Source organism: Nycticebus coucang, chromosome 14, assembly GCF_027406575.1.
Source record: "Nycticebus coucang isolate mNycCou1 chromosome 14, mNycCou1.pri, whole genome shotgun sequence".
Taxonomy (NCBI): domain Eukaryota; kingdom Metazoa; phylum Chordata; class Mammalia; order Primates; family Lorisidae; genus Nycticebus; species Nycticebus coucang.
Genome location: NC_069793.1, coordinates 9,280,179 through 9,299,549, shown reverse-complemented (window position 1 = coordinate 9,299,549; position 19,371 = coordinate 9,280,179). Strand labels below are relative to the sequence as shown.

Here is a 19,371-nt window from a genome sequence, read left to right as displayed (position 1 = left end):
CAGGCCACCATGTGAGAAGCTGGGGAGGAGGGATGTCCAGGGAAGGAGAATGAGCTAAGTGCAATAGAGAGGTTCTTGTAAAATATGAACAGGTGAGACAAGAAGGTCCCTGGTGGCCTTGGGAAATAGCCTCTGTGGTGTGATGGGGATGGAGGGCAGGATATTGGCAGCAAGTGAGGAAAAGTGAGACCTGGAGTCACAGGAGTGGGACTTTGAAGTATAAGCTGAGGAAAAGATGCCAGGAAAGTGGGTGAGGGGGTGACAGGGGCCACAGGGTTAGGAGAGGAGGGGAGAAGGGTCAGCAGGTGGCTAGCCATGGACAAGAGAACAGGAGCAGCAAGAAAGGAGTGGAGGTAGATGATAATTTTCAGGTGTTTGAAGGTGATTACCCTTAATTGTCTCAGTAAATAGTGAAAGGCCTGAGTTAACTAGGAGACCTGAGGATAAATGGTGGTTTGGGGGCAGCGCCTGTGGCTCAAGGAGTAGGGTGCTGGCCCCATATACCGGAGGTGGTGGGTTCAAACCCAGCCCTGGCCAAAAACTGCTTAAAAAAAAAAGTGGTGGTTTGGAAGTGGGGACTGCCCTGGGGCTTTACAGAAGTCCAGGCTCAAAAGGAGCTAGAGAGGGAGGCACTGAACAGGCTAAAGATTTGGCCCGACCTTGGAGGCTGGAGCATGTGGCCATGGCCCAGTGTGCTCAGCTTGGAGGCTGGGCTTTGCCAGACCAGTGAGGAGGAAGAAGCATTAGTGGGCTCAGGGATGGGAGCTCACAGACAAGCCCTGACCCTGATCAGGGCTGGGAACTTTCAGAGTCAGGGGTATAGGTCAAGATCAGGGAACTAAGGAGGCAGGAGTTGAGGACTTGCGGACAGCAATGGCAGTGGGAAGGAAGCCCCGTCTAAGGGCTGCAGGGTGGGGCAGATCTGAGAGATAAAAGCTCGGAGGGGCCCTGAGAGAGACTGGCTAGCCTGAGGTGAAGCTCACAGAAGTCATGTATGTGAGGTTAGAGACCTTAGTCATCCAAAAGCTGTTGGGAACTCCTAGGATGGAGAGGGAAACTGAAGGAGAGGAGCTAGGAAGGTGGTTCCAACAGCCATAGAGGGGTGGAGGCTGGTGCAGGCCTGATCCACACCCCAGAGGAAGAGCCTAGGCTTGGAGGGGCCTGAGGTGTTAGCAACAACCAGCCCATCAGAAAGGACTGCAGGTAATCATGTCCTCAGAGGAGAGTTGGGTTTCTTTACTGCATGGGCAAAGGAAACTATTTTGAGCAAAGGAGGAGGATTTAGGGGAGCTTATCTACAGGGAAGAAGGAAGCTACGGCAGGTGAGAGAAGGGTGAAAGCAGCAGTGAAGGCCAGACACGGTGCACTCTGAGAGGCCAAGGTGGGTGGATTGCCTGAGCTCACGGATTCGAGACCAACCTGAGCCAGAGTGAGACCCTGTCTCTAGGAAAAAAAAAAAAGGATGAACATTGTGGTGGGCACCTGTACTCCCAGCTACTTGGGAGGCTGAGGCAAGAGAATCGCTTAAGCCCAAGACTTTGAGATTACTGTGAACTATGAGGCCATGGCACTCTACTGGGGCAACAAAGTGAGACTGTCTCAAAAAAGAAAAAAAGAAAGCAGCAGTGAAAGCAGCTGTGGCTAAGATGCCCAGAGGAGGGTGGGGAAGGGAGCGTCTTGTTTAGTGAGGGCAGGGAGGCTGTTTACCATCAGGCATGGCCCAGGGGGCCAGCAATACCTGGCCTGCTTGCCAGGGAAGTAAGTGTGTGACACCTAGGAACAGGGTGAGTGCCCCACACTTCTGAGTGCCACTGGCCTCAGCTCTGGCACTCCAGAGCTCTTTAATATCTGTAACAAGCCTAACAGAGTGACTAGCACATAGTGATTACCACAGAGCACAAGAGAGAGTAGAGGAGGTCCCCACTTTGGCCCTGTGACACCTCCTGTGTCCTGCAGATGTGGATGAGTGTGAGGCTGGGGACGTGTGTGACAATGGCATCTGCACCAACACTCTAGGATCCTTCCAGTGCCAGTGCCTGTCTGGCTACCATCTGTCAAGGGACCGAAGCCACTGTGAGGGTGAGAAGTCCTAGAGCCAGGGTGCTGACCTGTCCCTCTATACTTCAGGATCCCTACTGCCCAAGTCCAGTCCCAATCCAGATCCCAGATGGGGCATAGGGGCATGACACCAAGCCAGGGACCTGGGGGAAAGCTTTGGCAGCCTCGGGTTGTACGTAGAGGTTCAGCCCCTGAGACTCTTTACTCCCTTGATCCCCTACAGACCTTGATGAGTGTGACTTCCCTGCAGCCTGCATTGGGGGTGATTGCATCAATACCAATGGCTCCTACAGATGTCTTTGCCCCCAGGGGCATCGGCTGGTGGGTGGCAGGAAGTGCCAAGGTATGGGAGATTGACTGAGGGCTCTTGAGGGTGTGGCAGGGGAAAGTACTCCCTTGGACACACTGTGACCATTCTGTTTTTCCATCCACCCATCAGCCTTCCACTCTTTTGCCCAAAATAACAATAAGCATAGTAATAATGGCAGTTATGACTGAATGGCAGTAAGCACTTCTATTGTGCTTACTATGTGCTAGTCATTCTGTTAGGCTCTTTACAGATATTAATGTGTCAGTCTTCTCCACCAACTCATCCATATGTGCACATTCATCCTACAAGACTTTACTGAGCACCTTCTTTTTGCCAAGTTCAAGGCTATGTACTATTTAGCAATGACCCAAGGCTCCCAGCTAGGGGAAGCCAACATTTAAACTGATTCTCACAGGTCAGGGTGCTGGGTTCCAGGAGAATTCTGGACTAGTGATTAATTGCAGTGGGGAGGTCACTGTCTAGGACTTAAAGCATAAGTAAGAGTTCCCTAGGCAGAGAAAGGCACAGAATGGTATTCTAGGCCCGAAGAACAGTATTTGCAAAACTCAGAGCTCTGGGAAGGAGCTAATTTTGTTTTTAGAGGAGGGTAGACAGCTATGCCCTGAGAGGTGGGGGTGGAGGTTAAAGTAAAGGATGATAAGACTTTTACAGGTATTGGGACCCCAAACTGAAAGTCCTTAAATGCTAAGCTGAGAGTTAGGATTTTATTCTGTTGTCATGGGGGGGGGTGTCCCTGAAAGGTTTTTGAATGACAGCAGTGACTGTGCACACTCCCACCCACATGCTCAGACTGATGCGAAATTTCCACTGAAATCAAAGTGGAAATTCAAGTTCTGAACTTGTGTGAGGCCCTCAGGGCACAGCCCTAGGGAAGAAGGGGTTGGGTTTCCTCTGAGCCACTTCTGCCCCCCAGACATAGATGAGTGCAGTCAGGACCCCAGCCTGTGCCTTCCTCATGGGGCCTGTGAGAATCTGCAGGGCTCTTACATGTGTGTCTGCGATGAGGGCTTCACTCCCACCCAGGACCAGCATGGTTGTGAGGGTGAGTGTCCTCCCAGCTCTCTTCCAGGCTAGATAACCCCTGAACTATAGCTATGGTTCAGAGATGTGTTCTGATCTCACCCTCCTGAATTTGGGGAACAGGAAGAAATTGCTTCTGCCTGGGGGGGTGGGGCCAGACCTTGAAGAGCCCTAAACCCCATGTTGATGCTGGCTGTCACATAGTGGCTAAGAAAAGCCAGGGAAGGTGGGAGACAGAGACTTGTGGTGGGTAGAATGGATAGACCAGGCAAAAGCAGTGTGTCTGCAAGACCCTGAGCTGCCCTCCCCCCACTCAGAGGTGGAGCAGCCCCACCACAAGAGGGAGTGCTATCTAAACTTCGATGACACGGTGTTCTGCGACAGTGTCTTGGCCACCAACGTCACCCAACAGGAGTGCTGCTGCTCCCTGGGAGCTGGCTGGGGAGACCACTGTGAAATCTATCCCTGCCCAGTCTACAGCTCAGGTCAGGAAGCCACAGGCCCCTTCCCAGAACCTTAGTTTCTTTATCTGGAAACCAAATGGGAGAAATGGCTCTCTGTCCCCTGCCCTACCCCTTCAAGTTGGGAAATGAGGCAGAGAACCAACTGCCAGCATATGGGCTGGACGTGCTCAGTCCCATTCTGCCCCACCCCCCACCCCACCCCCTGCAGCTGAGTTCCACAGCCTGTGCCCTGACGGAAAGGGCTACACCCAGGACAACAACATTGTCAACTATGGCATCCCAGCCCACCGTGGTAAGTCCCAGGAGCCCGGTCCTCCGGTTCTGCACTGGGTAGGCCCCACCTGCACCTTCCCAACCTGCAGACTGTCCCCCCTCCCCCGCGAGAGCTTTGTTCTTGCGGTCAGCCCTGCCCACCATCCAGGGCAGGAGCGCCACAGTTTGTCACCCCGCAGACATCGATGAGTGCATGTTGTTTGGGTCCGAGATCTGCAAGGAGGGCAAGTGCGTGAACACGCAGCCCGGCTACGAGTGCTACTGCAAGCAGGGCTTCTACTACGATGGGAACCTGCTGGAGTGTGTGGGTGAGCACAGCCAGCCCAGAGGCCCTGGGGAAGCGGCGAGGAGACAAGCACAGCCACCCGGACCTGCTCCTGTTACCTATGATTTTCCTCCCCCGCAGATGTGGACGAGTGTCTGGACGAGTCCAACTGCCTGAATGGAGTGTGCGAGAATACCCGCGGCGGCTACCGCTGCGCCTGCACGCCCCCAGCCGAGTACAGCCCAGCACAGCGCCAGTGTCTGAACCCGGAGGAGATGGGTGAGGCCTGGGCTGGTAAGCCGGGGTGGCAGAGGGATTGGGGGCCCAGGCCATACAGTGACCGCACCCCCACCCGTCCCCTCACTGCTATAGACGTGGATGAGTGCCAGGACCCGGCAGCCTGCCGTCCTGGGCGTTGCGTCAACTTACCCGGGTCCTACCGTTGCGAGTGTCGCCCGCCTTGGGTGCCCGGGCCCTCGGGCCGCGACTGCCAACTCCCGGAGAGCCCGGCTGGTGCAGGCGAGGGTCAGCCTGGGGCTTATGTGGGGGCCTTGTGTGTCGTGTGGAGCACCGAGGCCATACATTGGGTGGAGCGGAGGCGGGCGGTCCCTGTCTCGGACTCCTCCCTGACGTAGGTCCCATCAGCAGAGCGCGCCCCGGAGCGGCGCGACGTGTGCTGGGGCCAGCGTGGAGAGGATGGTATGTGCGCGGGCCCCTACGCTGGGCCAGCTCTCACTTTTGATGACTGCTGCTGCCGCCAGGGCCGAGGCTGGGGTGCCCAGTGTCGTCCGTGCCCGCCGCGCGGCACCGGTGAGCTGGTCCGGGAGCGGTGGTGGGGAGGGAGCACGAGTGCAGCCGAGGTACACTGACATCGATGGCTGCCCCTCTCAGGGACCCAGTGCCCAACATCGCAGAGTGAAAGCAATTCCTTCTGGGACACGAGCCCCCTGCTGCTGGGGAAGCCCCCGAGAGGTGAATGCAGCAGGAGCGCAGCGGAGGGGGCGGTGGCCATAGGCTGGGGACGGTATTGACTCCCTATTCTCCTGCCCTCCTCGCAGAGGAGGACAGTTCGGAGGAAGACTCAGATGAGTGCCGCTGCGTTAGCGGCCGCTGCGTGCCACGGCCAGGTGGTGCAGTGTGTGAGTGTCCCGGGGGCTTCCAGCTGGACACCTCTCGTGCTCGCTGCGTAGGTGAGCTGGGCTGCAGGGCAGGGCACGAGACCTAGCAGCTCTGGGCCGGCCAGAAGCTAACTGCAAATGGCACCTGTCACCTGAACTTGCAGACATCGACGAGTGCCGTGAGCTGAACCAGCGCGGGCTGCTGTGCAAGAGTGAGCGCTGCGTGAACACGAGCGGCTCGTTCCGCTGCGTCTGCAAAGCCGGCTTCGCTCGCAGCCGCCCGCACGGTACCTGTGTGCCCCAGCGTCGCCGCTGATGCCACCCTCGGCCTGGACCTTGGTGATCACCGAGGGATTTTTGTCAGCTTGGCCTCTCAATCTTGCCTCGACTTAGGGCTCGGATGCAGGGACCCTGAGAACCCGCAGGCCCTTTCCTGTGCTCTGAGACCCGAGGGCGCCCATACCAGCAGTGCCTGGATCACAGGCTGAGGTTGGGTCTGGGACACTGTCTGCCTTTCCCCTAGAAGGTGTTTCCTAGAAACTGATAAAAATCAGATCGTGCCTCTTTACTCTGGCTTTAGAAGCAAACTGATGTTCCCATCTACTGTGAGCACAGACAGCGCAGGGCGGCGCCAGACTCCGGCTGCCTCGGAGAGGCTACTGAGCTGGGACAGGGAGTACGAAATAGAATTTATTGTGGCTCTGATTATGTACACGTGAGACGTGCCTGGCCAGGTGGCCGGGCTCACATGGTTTGTACAATAAATACACCTGCGGGCTCTCCGCGGCCGAGAGGCACCCACATGGCTGGTCAGTCCAGCTTCCGGGCTCCCAGTTTCATAGGGCCCTTGGCTGTTTTCCTTTCTGCACGTTTGGCCTCCATCTCCCGCCGCCGCTCTTCACGTTTTTTCCGGGCCAGCTCGGCCTTGGCCTGTCCTGTGGTCAGGAAAGGGAGGTCGGTTTCAGGTCCCCAGCTCCAGAGTGGGGGAGCCCCATCTGTCAGCCCGCTTGGGGAAGCACTTACGGCTCTCAGTCTCCAGGCCCTCCCAGCTGTCCTCGCCCCACAAGTCCGGCTTCAGCTAAAAAAGGAAGGGCGGGCTGCCATGGGGACGCTTCTGGCTGAGGTGTGCCCAGCCTCCACCCTTTTGCCATACCTGCCCTGGGTACCTGGGTGCTGGGACGCGCAGACAGGGTGGCAAAAGGGTCGCCCTTGTCATTAGGCTCAGATCCGCCCCAGTTATACTCGCTGGCCAGCCGCATGCCCTCGGGGGGCGGCTCGGGGGACCTCGGCTTCCGCCAGCTCTGTTCCCAGGAGCCCTCTGCTTCCCAGCTGCTCCAGTCAGACTCGGGGGATTTATGGTCCCCGCTGATAACCTGCAAGGCATGGGAGGTAGCACTGGGCCAGGAAGGAGACTTGATCCCCCTCCCCGGCACTCATCATCCTGCCCTGACCCACTCACCTGCCCAGCACTGCTGGCTTGGCCCTCCGGACTCCAGTCTTCTTGCTGGGCCAAGGTAGACTCCGCCTCCTGCTGCAGAGGGAGGGGGGAAGAGGCTGGTGACCACTGACCCCACCCTAGAGGCCAAGCAAGACGCTCCACCCCCTTCCCAGCCATGGGCTCCAGTCTCTATTTTTTTGTGTGTAGTGTTTGTTTTGTTTTGAGAGCGTCACTGTTGCTCAGGGTAGAGTGTCATGGCATCAACCTAGCTCACAGCAACTACAAACTCTTAGGTTTAAGCAATCCTCCTGCCTCAGCTTCTGAAGTAGCTGGGACTTTGGCACCCATCACAGTGCCCACTAATTTTTCTATTTTTAGTAGACACAGGGTCTCCCTCTTGCTCAAGCTGGTCTCCAACTCCTGAGTTCAAAGGATCTGCTGACCACAGGACTGGGTGGGCACTGGAACAGGAAAAACAGGATGCAGAGGAAAGTGAGAAAGTCCAGGGGGTTGCCCAACCACCAGCTGCCCTGCCTGACATTTCCAGCCTTGTAGCCAGAGCCTCTAGAGTTCAGTGGAGCTCAGCTGCTGGCTCTGGCCTATAGTAACCACTCTAGGAGGCCTACTTGCCAGGGATACTGTGCAGATTAGGACAGGCCAGCCCCAAGCTCCTTGAATGGCAGCCTGTGACTTTGAGCTGGGGTCCCCTACAAAGGCCCCTTCAGCTTCACACACCTCCAAGCTACCCCAGTCTTCGTCATCCCATCTGTCAGCAGTGCTGCTGTCCTCTGCTGTGTCCTTGTCCTCCTGTGTCTCCCACTGGTCTGAGGTTATAGGGGTGGCAGGGACAGGGGTGGAGGCCAGGGCAGGAAGTCCTGGAGAACAGAGGCTCATTGAGCTTTCAGGGAGGTCTCAGGATGACAGAGGTTGCTGGGGGGAGGGGGTACAGGCAGGGGAAGGGGAACTGAGGAAGCCCACAAGGGGCCTAGCCCCTACCCCTCCTTTCTATTCCCATCCACCCCAGGGGGAGGCAAGCATCAGCTCCTGGGTACCAGCACCTCCCAGCCCTTTCAGCCACTGCTACAGCCTGTCTGGGATACTTACCCTCAGGTGTAGGTCTCTGGGGGACATTGGTCTCAGCCAGGGCAGCCATAGGGTGTACACGGATCAGCTTGGAGGTGAGTGAGGAGACTCCAGTCACGGCCCAGCCTGCCCAGCTGGATGCGGCTCCTCCCATCCCAGGGCTAGAGGCTGCATGGACATCCTTCTCTGGCAGTGGCATGAGAGAGATGTGGGTATGGGCACTCAGGCTCAAAAGGGAAGAGTGGTAAGAGGCAAGAAGTAAAACAAGGTGACCTATGGGGCCCCATCCCTTCTCCAGGCCTAGGTTTTCCCATCTATGAAATTGAAGGTGTCTGTCAAGTATGCTCACTAGGGTCTTTTCAGTTCTTTGTAACTCCAGTAGATAACAGACAACAGTCAAGGATACAGCTGGGGAAAAGAGAATACAAATGTAGGCCACTTACCCACTTCTGCCAGCTGGGTGGGGTCCTCTGACACAGACTCCAGTTTAGAGAGGAAGCTTCGAATGGCCTTGAAGGCCTGTGGGCAGCAAGGGGCAGAGCTGGGAGCTCTGGGGTTCCCAAGAGCCTGCTCAGGCCAGCTAGGGCCTGGGTATCCCCCAGAGCTCTAGCTCCAGGGCCCAGCCCCAGCTGTGTCTCACCTGGTCCCGCACGGATTTTTCAGGATCCACAGTGAGGCCGCAGAGCACAGGCAGAATCTTGTGGGCACAGTCATTCATCGAGTAGAGGTTGTGAGTGGCAGCAAAGCCCAGGACACCGGCAACCCGGGAGGGTGCAAATGGGTCCTTAGTGGCCCGACTGAAGGCAGAGGTAAGGACCCTGTGTCTGGTCTGGGATGAGCCAAGGAAGAGGGCTCCTGAGTACAAGGTCAATATTAAGGCCCAGAATCACCAGCCCTTACTTCCCAGAACAGAGACCATCCATGGGGCCCCAGACTGTAAAAAATGTGAATTAAATACTAACTTAAATGGAGAGAATTTACCTAAAAGTCTGGATCTGGGCTTCTTTTCACAGATCACTGGGCTCCATGCTGCTTCAGGGCCACAGAGACCCAAGTAGCAGCTGCCCATGAGGCTGGGGAGTTTGCCTACCCTTCTACCTGCCCTGCTGACCAGATTCATTCATTCCTGTTAACCATCTAGGCACAGGCGGCATCAGAGTTTACAAACTCTGGCTAAGGGGATGTCCACAGGCCATAGGGCCCTAGTGGCTATGTGACCTGGTACAACTGACTCTGCCTCTGGAAGCCTGGACAGAGGGGCTAAGAGCACCTGGGGGCTAGGTCTCTAGGAGGAAGAAAGCCCCTGCACACAGGATTTCTGGCCCTGGAGGAGGCTGGGGTCCTGTGATAGGGATGGGCTCCCAAGTAGCCATGCAGGACACTCACACTGGCACTGAGGTAGGAGCCGATTTTGCCCAGGCAGACCGTAGTGTTGCAGCGGATGGGGCCTTGATCATCCTTAGCCTGTAGCCGTGCGAAGTGCTTCATCAGCTCCACATTGAGGTTGGCTTCATTCAGCTTTGGGGCTAGAAGCAGCATGGACTATGGGCAGAGGGAACAGTGGAGACAGTGGGTGGGGACAGGCAGAGGGCCTCATGCAGAATGGCTTCCTGGTAGCACTTAGCACAGAACAAACCCACCAAAGCCTCCAAACCCACCTCCAGCCTGGGTCTGCCCTGACCCAGCATGTTGAAGAAAAGGACCCCCATTTCTCTGTCATCCTTTACAGCAAAACCTCAACAGTTTGCCTGCACTGCTATCTCCCATTTATGCTTTCTGCTCTCTTATGGGCACTACCCATACTTTCACACATGTATCCCCCATTCTACTAGATGGGTCAGCCTGAGGTCACTGATGACTTACATGTGGCTAAATTCAATGGCCAACTTTCTATCCTCACACCCAAACTTGACCCTCAGCAGTTCTGACACCCCTGAGATCTCCCTCCTCCTTGACAATATTGAATCTGGTCCTCCAGGACACCAGCCCCTCTTGCTTCTCCTCTGACCTCGCTATTCCTCTTGCTGAGATCTTAATGTTCAGACAACCAGAGCTAATCTTTAGGACTCTTGTCAAACTCTTGCCCTTGGTGACCTCGCCTATTTCATGGCTTTAAATGGCTTCCCATAAGCTCTGGTCTCCATCTGGCTAACAGACACAGCCAAGAGGGGCCTGGCCTGCTCCCACAAACCTTCCCCCCCCCACCCAGCTTTCTCAGTAAGTGCCAGTAACCTTCAGTTGCTAAGGCCAGAAGCATCAGAGCCATTTTTGACCCCATATTCGCCCATCAGCAAACACTGCTGGATCTACCTTTAGCATGTGCTCCCTTCTGGCCACCTGCTACTAGCTCTCCCCATCTGGGCCACTGCAACAGGCAGTAGCAGTGTCTCCACTTCTACCCTTCCCCTGATGATCAGTTCTCCACACAGCAACAGGGACATACCTTTTTTTTTTTTTTTTGAGACACTGTCTCACTATGTCACCCTCAGTAGAGTGCCGTTGCATCACAGCTCACAGCAACCTCAAACTCCTGGGCTCAAGTGATTCTCTTGCCTCAGCCTCTCAAATAGCTAGGCCTACAGGTGCCCACCACAACACCTGGCTATTTTTTGTTGCAGTTGTCATCGTTGTTTTAGCTGACCCAGGACGGGTTTGAACCCACCACCCTCAGTATATGTGGCTGGCACCATAACCACCATGCTACAGGCGCCGAGCCACACCCTCTCCCCCTTTTTTTTGAGACAGAGTCTCACTTTGTCACCCTGGGTGACATCACAGCTCACAGCAACCTCAAACTCTTGGGCTTGAGCAATCCCCTTGTCTCAGCCTCCCAAGTAGCTGGGACTACAGGCACCCACCACAATGCCCAGCTAGCTATTTGTTTACAGATGGTGTCTCCCTCTTGCTCAGGCTGGTCTCAAACTCCCGAGGTCAAGCAATCCACCCGCCTTGGCTTCCCAGAGTGCTGGGATTACATGCATGAGCCACAAAGAGACCCTTTAAAAACAAGTCAGACCTGGTCATTGCTCCATTCAACCCCCAGTGGCTCTTGTCTCACCTCCCGAGAGTGCAGCAGGTGTTTGCCACGCCCTACGAGGCCCCAGCCCCCAACCACACCATTACCCTTCACTCCACCTCCCACACCTCTTCAGCCTTTTTCTAAAACACTCCACGAACATCCCTCCTCTCGGCCTGCATACATGCTGTTCCTTCTGCAAGGAATACCTTTCTCTACATTGGCTCACAGCGCAATCCTTCTCTTCCTTTCCTTAGCTGACATCTCCTCAGTGAGGTCTTCTCTGACCATTGTTTTAAAACTGCAAACTCTTCACACTTTTTTCAACTTATATAATATAGCATATATTTTCTAATTCTGTTTATCATCTGCCAAGCCCTTGAAAGGAAGCTTTTGAGGGCAGGGCACTGGGCTGGCCCATGCACACGGCATCCCAGCACAGGGGCTCAGGGACAGGCATGGAGAGGCACTTGGTGAGCATCTACCAAATAGAAGACTGTAGCTGAATCCACCCTACACTCCCCAGCTGCTGAACTGCACCCACAGCCTGGATACATGCACACCATACACACTTGTACTGCATATACACACCCGGCACACACTTGTACAGTACACATGCACACCATACACACACGTACAGCATGCAGGATGGTGCCTGCTCAGACCCACCAGCTAAAACCAAGGTCTCTGTGTTTGAGGTGAGGCCTCTCTAAGCCTTAGAAAACCAAGAGTGGCCACTCTGGCCTTGGCCACACTCACCTTGACCGTCTGCTCACGGATGGCAGGGTTGGTGTCCAGGAAGCCATGCACAACGTGGGGAAAGATCTGTGTGTTGACCGTTGGCTCATCAAGGTATTGGATGAACTGCTCCATCTGTGGCCCAGGTTGGGATATGAGAACACAGCCAGCCCCTTTCACACCCACTGCTCGCTGTTATGGAGCCACTTTTGGCTTGGTTTTTCCAACCAGCAGGACTAGCTGGCCAGGTCAGCCACTGAGCCCCCTGCCCACATATTTGGTTTCAGGCCCATGGACAGGGATGAGGGGAGGCCAAAAGGGTGCTGGGAAAAGCCAGTGATTGGAAGTTGGAAGGCCTGGCTCCTGGTCCTACACAGCTGACCGCCCATGTCATGTCCCCTCTTACAGCTTCCACTGCCTCTTCTCTAAAAGGGGGTATAATACCTATCCTCCTTTGCCCTGTCTGTCCACAGTGCCATGAGAAGGGCTAGTGCCTTTGGCAGCAGGAGAGGGAGAAGTACTCGGGAGCTGCCAGTACCCCCTAGTTCACAAGGTGCCCCACTAATCCTGTCTAATGTACCCAGCTACCCTGGACTTGGCAGGAGACTGTACACCTGCTATAGAGGGCTAGAGTTACCAGACTAGATGGGGGAAGGTTTGAGCCCTGAAGCCTAAAGTTAGCATTGAGTCCCTTGTTTAGCTCGACCTCTTAAAAGCCTGGCCTCACTGGGTCCCTCACCAGTATGTTCAGGGGTGCAGTTTCTGTGATCCCTGTGCAGCCCGAGTGTAAGGGCTCTAGCCACCTGCCTGGGGCTGGAGGTGAGACAGCTGCCTCCCCAGCAGCAAGGGTAGGATCTAGGTGGGACAGGCCTTGACAGGGACTGGCTGAAGCCCCCACCTGCTGTAGGAGGCGGATGCGCATGGCCCGGTCGGTGGATGAGAACATCTTGACCACCACAGGGATGATCTTCTGTTGATATTCCTCGGTGTTGAGAAACTTGCCCACCTGTGGTAAGAAGCAGGAAGAGTCTCAGCCACATCCACCACAGTGGGTGACTTCACTCATTCAACATCCTCGGGCTCCCTGCTAATTCCACCAGGTGGGAATGGGGTGATGCCAGAGTAGAGTGGGGGGCAGGCATCTCCCCAGCAGCGCTCTTCCCACACTCCTACGTACCCTGCCCTTAACCTTTCAAGGTCAAGTCCTCTTTTGGGAGCCAAACAAAAGGTGCCACACGGACACAGAATTTCTGCTGTTTCTGGGGGCTCCCAGCTACCTAGGATTTGTTTGCTGTCTTCTCCTCTTATAGCATGCCCTTCAGAGGAAAGGATTCTTCCCAGGGTAGGCACAGCAGGGAACAGCAGTGCCTGCAGAAGGCAAGCTGAGATCTAAGGAAGTGGGAAGGATCCAGCTCCCAGAAGTTAGGTGAGCTGAATGCCTAGGGAGTTGGGGGGAGAATGGAAGGTGGGGTGGGGTGGGGTATAAATAATCTCTGGGCTCTGGGAACCAGGGCACACAGGTCAGACCAGTGAGGCTAGTTGGGAAAACAGAAAAAGGACTGAGGGCACTAAGACAAGGAGTCTGTGGAGAAAGGCATTTGCAGGCATGGGGCCTCTAGGGTCCCTCCTCCCCAAGGGGTAACTGGTTGGGTGACCCTGGCCTCCGAACCACAGAGATGCTGGCAAGAAGCTCCTCCTCATGTGGACCTGGGTCTCCCCTAATCAGGCTGGCCCAGCCTAGGATGGCTGTACAGCGCTGCCCTCTACCTGATGGCTTTCTCTTTGGCAGTTCATATGCACCCAGGTGGCTCTCTGAGCCCCACAGCTCCTGAGGCTTCAGGCCTTCCAGGTCTCTCATCAAGGAGGCACCCACTCACCTTGAAGAGAGGTGTGAGGACAACGGCCCCCGCATTGCCAAACTCAAAGGCGGTCAGCAGCTGGGGCAGCACCTTGTGCCGACAGAAATCCTCGGGGAATGAGTCCAGGCTCTTGCTCAGCTCTTGGAAGAACTTCTGCTTCTCAGCTGGCTCTTTGATCTGGGGGAGTCAGGATGGGACCCGGGGAGATCAGCCGGGTCATGGGCACCTCCCAGACACAGGCAGGCACAAGGGCCACCACCAGCATGATGAAGAAGTGGGTTCAAAGCACAACTCTCACAGTTACCTGCTGAGTGACCTTGGGCAAATTCCCCTATCAGTGAAATGAGGTAAGAACTCTACTACCTCGCAGGGTTGTTCTGTGGATTCAACCAGAAAATGCACATAAGAGCTGCCAGCACAGTGCCTGACACACAGCAGATATTCAGTCAGTTCTCATTGCTGCCACCTGACAGGTTACTAGAAGAGCAGCCACTAGGAGATCTCACCCTTCAACAGTGCTGTCTCTATCACTTGTAACTATTCAAGGTGTGAGTACCACTAAACTAACCCTACTCCACAGATGATGAAACAGGCTTGAAGAAGTAAAGGGGCTTACTTGGTTCCCCTGGCCTGGCTGGGCTGGGTGTGCAGTTCTGACAGGCTGTGGGAAGGCAGGGATTAAAGGTAGTTTACCCCCACGCTAGGTCCTCCTATGGAGCCATAATGGACCAGGCTGTAAGCCCATGGTCTCCTTCAGTCCTGACCTCCCTCTAAGCTCATAATGCCCCAATTCACATTTTCTGAGCACAGATTATCTTGAGTAACCCTCCCCACAACTTTATGAAGTAGATGGTAACATAACCTACATTTTACCAATAACGGAGTGGAGGCACAGAGAGGGCAAGGAGCTTGTCCAAAGCCACACATCAGGGAATGTTTGGCACCTTTGCAGTGCTGCACCTTTCAAAGAGATGCTGTCACTCCCCCTTTGCAAAGTCAGCAATCAAGAGTGGCCAAGCAGGGTTACAACTCAGGCCCGCACTCTGCTCTCCCCCAACACCACAGCCACTGCTCAGCCTAGAAGAGGTAACTTCTGGCACCCACAGCTGCAGTGGACAAGGAGGACCTGTGTGGCCCTTGAACACTGCAGGGGACAAGGAGGACCTGTGTGGCCCTTGAACAGTTCAGTGCAGTGTGGGAGGCAGGTTTGGCTCTGATCACAGGGTTTGGGGGGCCAGGACCCACAGAGAGGTCAAAGTACATCCAAGGTCACGATGGACAGTGGCAGCTGAGCTCTCTCCACCTGATGATGGGAAAGGGGCCTCTGGACACTGCCATCCCTCGTTTTCCTGGGGTCGGTCTGGTTCCCTATAGGGCACATTTTAAGGCAGTCTGGTGGAGCCAACCATGTGAGGAGAACTCTGTGTAACAAAATTCCAGCTCCCCCTACAATGCCCAGGAGGCAATAGGGCTTCAGCCTTTCTAGCAGCTTCTCCTTCAAATGCAGTTGAGGTTCCTCATGGAACCAGAGACCCTCCTGTCCTCATCCAAGCCAAGATTCCACAGACTCTACTCCATCTGGGTCGGTGGAAGTGTCTATCCCTCTTATTCTCAGCCACTTCTGTTCCCCACACTGGGCTGGGTCAGAGCAGTGTGCAGAGCACAGCCTCCCTTCTTCCTTCCCTATAACCACCCCATTGGAACCATGGAGCCAACAGACATCCATGGTTCTCCCTTTGTACAAACATGGAAACCAAAGTTTGGAGGTAAAGTGGAGGGCTCCCTCCTTACCCTCTCTTCATGTGCCATTTCCTCTGCCTGAACACTCCTCCTATCAACCTTCCCCATGGCTCCCACTTTCATGTCCCTCAGGCCACAGCTCAAAAGTCACCCTTCAGAAGGCCCAGCCCAGCACACCCAATCTATGATTTTCTTTTTTTTTGGGACAGAGTCTCAAGCTGTTGCCCTGGGTAGAGTGCCATGGCATCACAGCTCACAGCAACCTCAAACTCTTGGGCTTGAGCAATCCCCTTATCTCAGCCTCCCAAGTAGCTGGGACTACTGGAGCCAACCATAACGCTTAGCTATTTTTTTTTTTTTGGCCGGGGCCGGGTTTGAACCCGCCACCTTCGGCATATGGGCCCGGCACCCTACTCCTTGAGCCACAGGTGCCGTCCTGGCTATTTTTTTGTTGTTGCAATTGTTGTTGTTTTTTAGCTGGCCCAGGCCAGGTTCAAACCCACCAGCCTTGGTGTATATGGCTGGTGCCTTAGCCATGAGCTACAGGCACAACCCACCAATCTATGATTTTCCTTCGTGCACTTACTCAGGTGGACAGGCTTTCTCATTTATGTTTTCTGTTTATATTTTGTCTCTTTCCCCCAGTGAGCATCCCCAAGGATGGGGACCTAGTCTCTTTACTCCTGCTAAGTCCTTGTAGGCAGGGACCTAGGTCTGTCTTACCTTCCTCCTCACCCTGCTGCCCACCTAGCCCTACCCCAGCACAAGGTGTTGCACACATAAGAAGCCTAAGCCGAGGGCGGCGCCTGTGGCTCAGTCGGTAAGGCGCCGGCCCCATATACCGAGGGTGGCGGGTTCAAACCCAGCCCTGGCCAAACTGCAACCAAAAAATAGCTGGGCGTTGTGGCGGGCGCCTGTAATCCCAGCTACTCGGGAGGCTGAGGCAAGAGAATCGCCTAAGCCCAGGAGTTGGAGGTTGCTGTGAGCTGTGTGAGGCCACGGCACTCTACCGAGGGCCATAAAGTGAGACTCTGTCTCTACAAAAAAAAAAGAAGCCTGAGCCGAAATGTATATGGGGAGTTACTGGAGCCACAGGAGCTGTCACAAAGCACCTGCTATGTGATGAACACTGTACTATGCTCTTTAAATGCATTGACTTGGCCTGGCAGGGTGGCTCATGTCTGTAATCCAAGCACTCTGGGAGGCCAAGGCAGATGGATTGCTTGAACTCAGGAGTTTGAGACCAGCCTAAGCAAGAGGGAGATCCTGTCTCTAAAAATACAGCTGGCATTGTGATGGGCACCTGTAGTCCCAGATACATGGAGGCTGGGGCAAGGGGATCGCTTAATCCAAGAGTTAAAGGTTGCTGTGAGCTATGACGCCATAAGCACTCTACTGAGGGCATCAAAGTAAGACTCTGTCTTCAAAAAAAGAAAAAAATGCATTGATTCCTCACCATGCTCCTTGGTAAACACAGGCTGAGACTTTCTTATCCAAAATATTTGGGACTAGAAGTGTTTCGAATTTCAGATGTTTTCAGATATCTGCATTATACCAATTCAACATTGCTAATCTGAAAATCCAAAATTCTCCAAGGAATATTTCCTTTGAGCATAATGTTGGCACACAAGAAGTTTCAATAGTTTGGATTTTTGGATTAGGGATACTTACTCTGTACTATTATTAGTACTGAGCTTTAGCCAAGAGCAGTCACAGAGTGAGTAAAGCATTGAAGCCAGGTTTGCCTAGTACATTGGGTCCAATTATGAGAAAACTCGAAAAGTAGAGTAGGGGGCAGAAGTGAAGAATATAGGGTCCAAGAGCGAATAGGGGCTCACCTGAATCTCTTCTAGAAAGAGATTGGTCTCCACAAAGCGGTTGCTCATGAAGCCACCAGTTGCCCGGCAGTTCTGCAGGAAGCGGGCTGGGTTGGGACGCACCTTGGGGTTGGCTCCCACCAGTTCACAGTAATGGGGCACCAGCGATTTGGGGATCTGTTCGGGAGGGGGGTCAGTATCAGGGTAGGGGTCGGTAGCAGGCAGGGTGGAGCTAAGATGGTAGACACAGCCAAGGGCAGTATACTCACCTTCCCAGGGTTGCGTAGGGCTGCCGCTCGAGGTAGGGACCCGTTGAAAACTTCCCAGATGAGACAGCCTAAGCGCCACATGTCAGCTGACCTGTGACAGTAACCCAGAGCTGCTTAGGGCCCAATCAACCACCAATGTAGGCCGCCAACATGCCTTAGGCACCAGCTACCCACTGCATGGCAGAACCTGCCATGTGTCTCTCAGTTGACCCATCAACCCTGAGAAGCAGGTTCTGTTTTCCTTATTTAACAAATTAATAAAAAACAAAATAAAACAAAATGTGAGGCTGAGAAGCAAGGACATCTGTCCAGGTCACACAGCTTTCAAATTCAGAACTACCCAACCCCAAAGCCTGCGTCCATCCTGCCTTACTGCCTTGAGGACCCTGGAAGCAGAGGAATGCTCCTCACTTCTAAGACCCTGTTTCTCTCCCCAGCCAGGCAGCAGAGAACAGGGAATGCCAATTAGTCTAGGGGTCCTGAGGCTACAGAACCCTCCAGGACAGGGCAGACTGGGGCATGCTGCCCCCAGTCACTCACCACTTTTCTTTAACCACCCTGCCACTGCTGTCAGCCATCTCTGGGGGGTCATACTGCTCCAGCTCAGGGATGCCCTTGCGAGGCAGTCCCCCACCATTGCCCTGAGATGAGTACATGTAATCCAGGCCTCCAAGCTTCCACTCGCCAGCTCGGTCCACGAACACAGCAGCCATGCAGACATTGTTGTGGATGAGGCTGCAGTCATTGACCAGGAAGCTGAGGGCTTTCTGGGGGCAAAAGGAGCCATTACATCCAGTATCTGCAGCACATGCCCCCTAAAATCCTTGCTGTCATCATCACTGCCCCCCATCTCACCACGATCTGGTGTAGCCCCCAGGAAATCTCCAACTCTTTCAGGCCACCAGCCTCCACTCGTGCCTTGAGGTACATTCCCAATGGGGTCACAGCCTCTGTCACTACATGGAGGCATTTTTCTGTCTGGGGAAATATGATACCAGGAAATCAGGATGTGATTGGAGAAGTGGAAATGGAGATAAGGGACATGATGGGGAGAGAGGTGGAGAAGAGAAATCCTAATCTGGAGGTGCTGAGGCACAAAGGTGGAAACTGAGAATCAGGAAGACAGCACAAGAGTGGAAGATCAGAAGAAAGCAAGGAGGGGCAGAGATGGCCAGACAGAGCAGTAGGTACCTCCAGCCCATCAATGTAAGCCAGGATGTTGGGGTGCCGGAGCGTTTTGAGGCGCTTAAAGGCAGCTTTTGCCACCTGGGTCTGCTCTTCTGCGCCAGGCTTCACATCATACACGAAGATGGACACAGGACTGCCTGTGGCCTGGGAGAAAATAGAAGGACTTGAGGGGTGGGAGCTAGGCTGACCCCACCTCTGGCCCTGGATCTCACTAGCTCTGAGGTGGTGCCCAGAGCTGTTTTATAGGCCAAAGACAAGGAACGCAGGCCAGTCTCTTCCCAGGTCAGCCCTTAGGGATTTAGCCGGGCCCACGTGACCCAGGTCCGGTCGCTTGTCGGTCCCTCGGTCCTTCCGCCCGCCACGTCGGCATTGCCGGTCCTCCTCCCCAGCTCGTTGCCCCGGAGGCTCCGCCGCCACGTCAGGCCGGGCGCGACACAGCTGGGCCGGCAGTACGAGCCAGGAGAGGCCCAGGTCGGCCGCGGCCTGCGCAGCAGGGCCGCACTCACCTTCTTACGACCGCGGTGCAGAGCCCAGGGCCCGGGCGGGCTGCCCTCGAAGGGCTCCGGGATGAGCTCAAACGGAAAATCCCGCACCGGGTCCCGGGCAAAGAACCACATCGTCCCCGCTGCCGCCGCCGCGGGCTCCGGCGCTCCGGCTGCCGGAGCCGGGGCTGGGCGGGCCGAGCTGGAGGCGG

The 19,371-nt window shown here is 55.0% G+C and overlaps 2 protein-coding genes across 11 annotated transcripts in view; one reads left to right on the top strand and one right to left on the bottom strand.

The window, feature by feature from the left end:
- LTBP3 (latent transforming growth factor beta binding protein 3) overlaps nucleotides 1-6,397 on the top strand; it is an 18,073-nt gene extending 11,676 nt beyond the window's left edge. For 4 of the 8 annotated variants that reach the window (XM_053561695.1, XM_053561691.1, XM_053561698.1 and 1 more), the window contains 12 exons: nucleotides 1,957-2,079; nucleotides 2,282-2,401; nucleotides 3,303-3,431; nucleotides 3,727-3,894; nucleotides 4,082-4,165; nucleotides 4,278-4,454; nucleotides 4,553-4,690; nucleotides 4,784-4,936; nucleotides 5,060-5,221; nucleotides 5,303-5,383; nucleotides 5,470-5,601; nucleotides 5,694-6,097. In XM_053561695.1, the coding sequence (XP_053417670.1) occupies nucleotides 1,957-2,079; nucleotides 2,282-2,401; nucleotides 3,303-3,431; nucleotides 3,727-3,894; nucleotides 4,082-4,165; nucleotides 4,278-4,454; nucleotides 4,553-4,690; nucleotides 4,784-4,936; nucleotides 5,060-5,221; nucleotides 5,303-5,383; nucleotides 5,470-5,601; nucleotides 5,694-5,845 (1,619 nt within the window). In that variant the 3' untranslated portion in view covers nucleotides 5,846-6,097. Of the gene's footprint in view, nucleotides 1-1,956; nucleotides 2,080-2,281; nucleotides 2,402-3,302; nucleotides 3,432-3,726; nucleotides 3,895-4,081; nucleotides 4,166-4,277; nucleotides 4,455-4,552; nucleotides 4,691-4,783; nucleotides 4,937-5,059; nucleotides 5,222-5,302; nucleotides 5,384-5,469; nucleotides 5,602-5,693 lie in introns of all 8 variants that reach the window. The other 4 variants (XM_053561694.1, XM_053561693.1, XM_053561692.1 and 1 more) reach the window with 4 other exon arrangements.
- On the bottom strand, nucleotides 6,207-19,371 carry SCYL1 (SCY1 like pseudokinase 1). Of its 3 annotated transcripts, none has more exons than XM_053561699.1 (18): nucleotides 19,184-19,369; nucleotides 18,681-18,821; nucleotides 18,345-18,467; nucleotides 18,030-18,256; nucleotides 17,490-17,580; nucleotides 17,242-17,397; nucleotides 13,682-13,840; nucleotides 12,703-12,810; nucleotides 11,826-11,939; nucleotides 9,437-9,592; nucleotides 8,691-8,879; nucleotides 8,494-8,569; nucleotides 8,072-8,236; nucleotides 7,703-7,842; nucleotides 6,989-7,060; nucleotides 6,696-6,902; nucleotides 6,553-6,607; nucleotides 6,207-6,464 (listed from the first exon to the last, which is right to left on the bottom strand). In XM_053561699.1, exons 1-18 carry the CDS (start codon nucleotides 19,292-19,294, stop codon nucleotides 6,340-6,342), a joined length of 2,415 nt encoding a protein of 804 aa, XP_053417674.1. In that variant the 5' UTR covers nucleotides 19,295-19,369; the 3' UTR covers nucleotides 6,207-6,339. The 3 variants fall into 3 exon arrangements, with proteins under 3 accessions (XP_053417674.1, XP_053417676.1, XP_053417677.1); XM_053561701.1 differs by having other exon boundaries at nucleotides 6,989-7,057; XM_053561702.1 differs by lacking the exons at nucleotides 6,207-6,464; nucleotides 6,553-6,607; nucleotides 6,696-6,902; nucleotides 6,989-7,060 and adding an exon at nucleotides 7,068-7,428 and having other exon boundaries at nucleotides 19,184-19,371.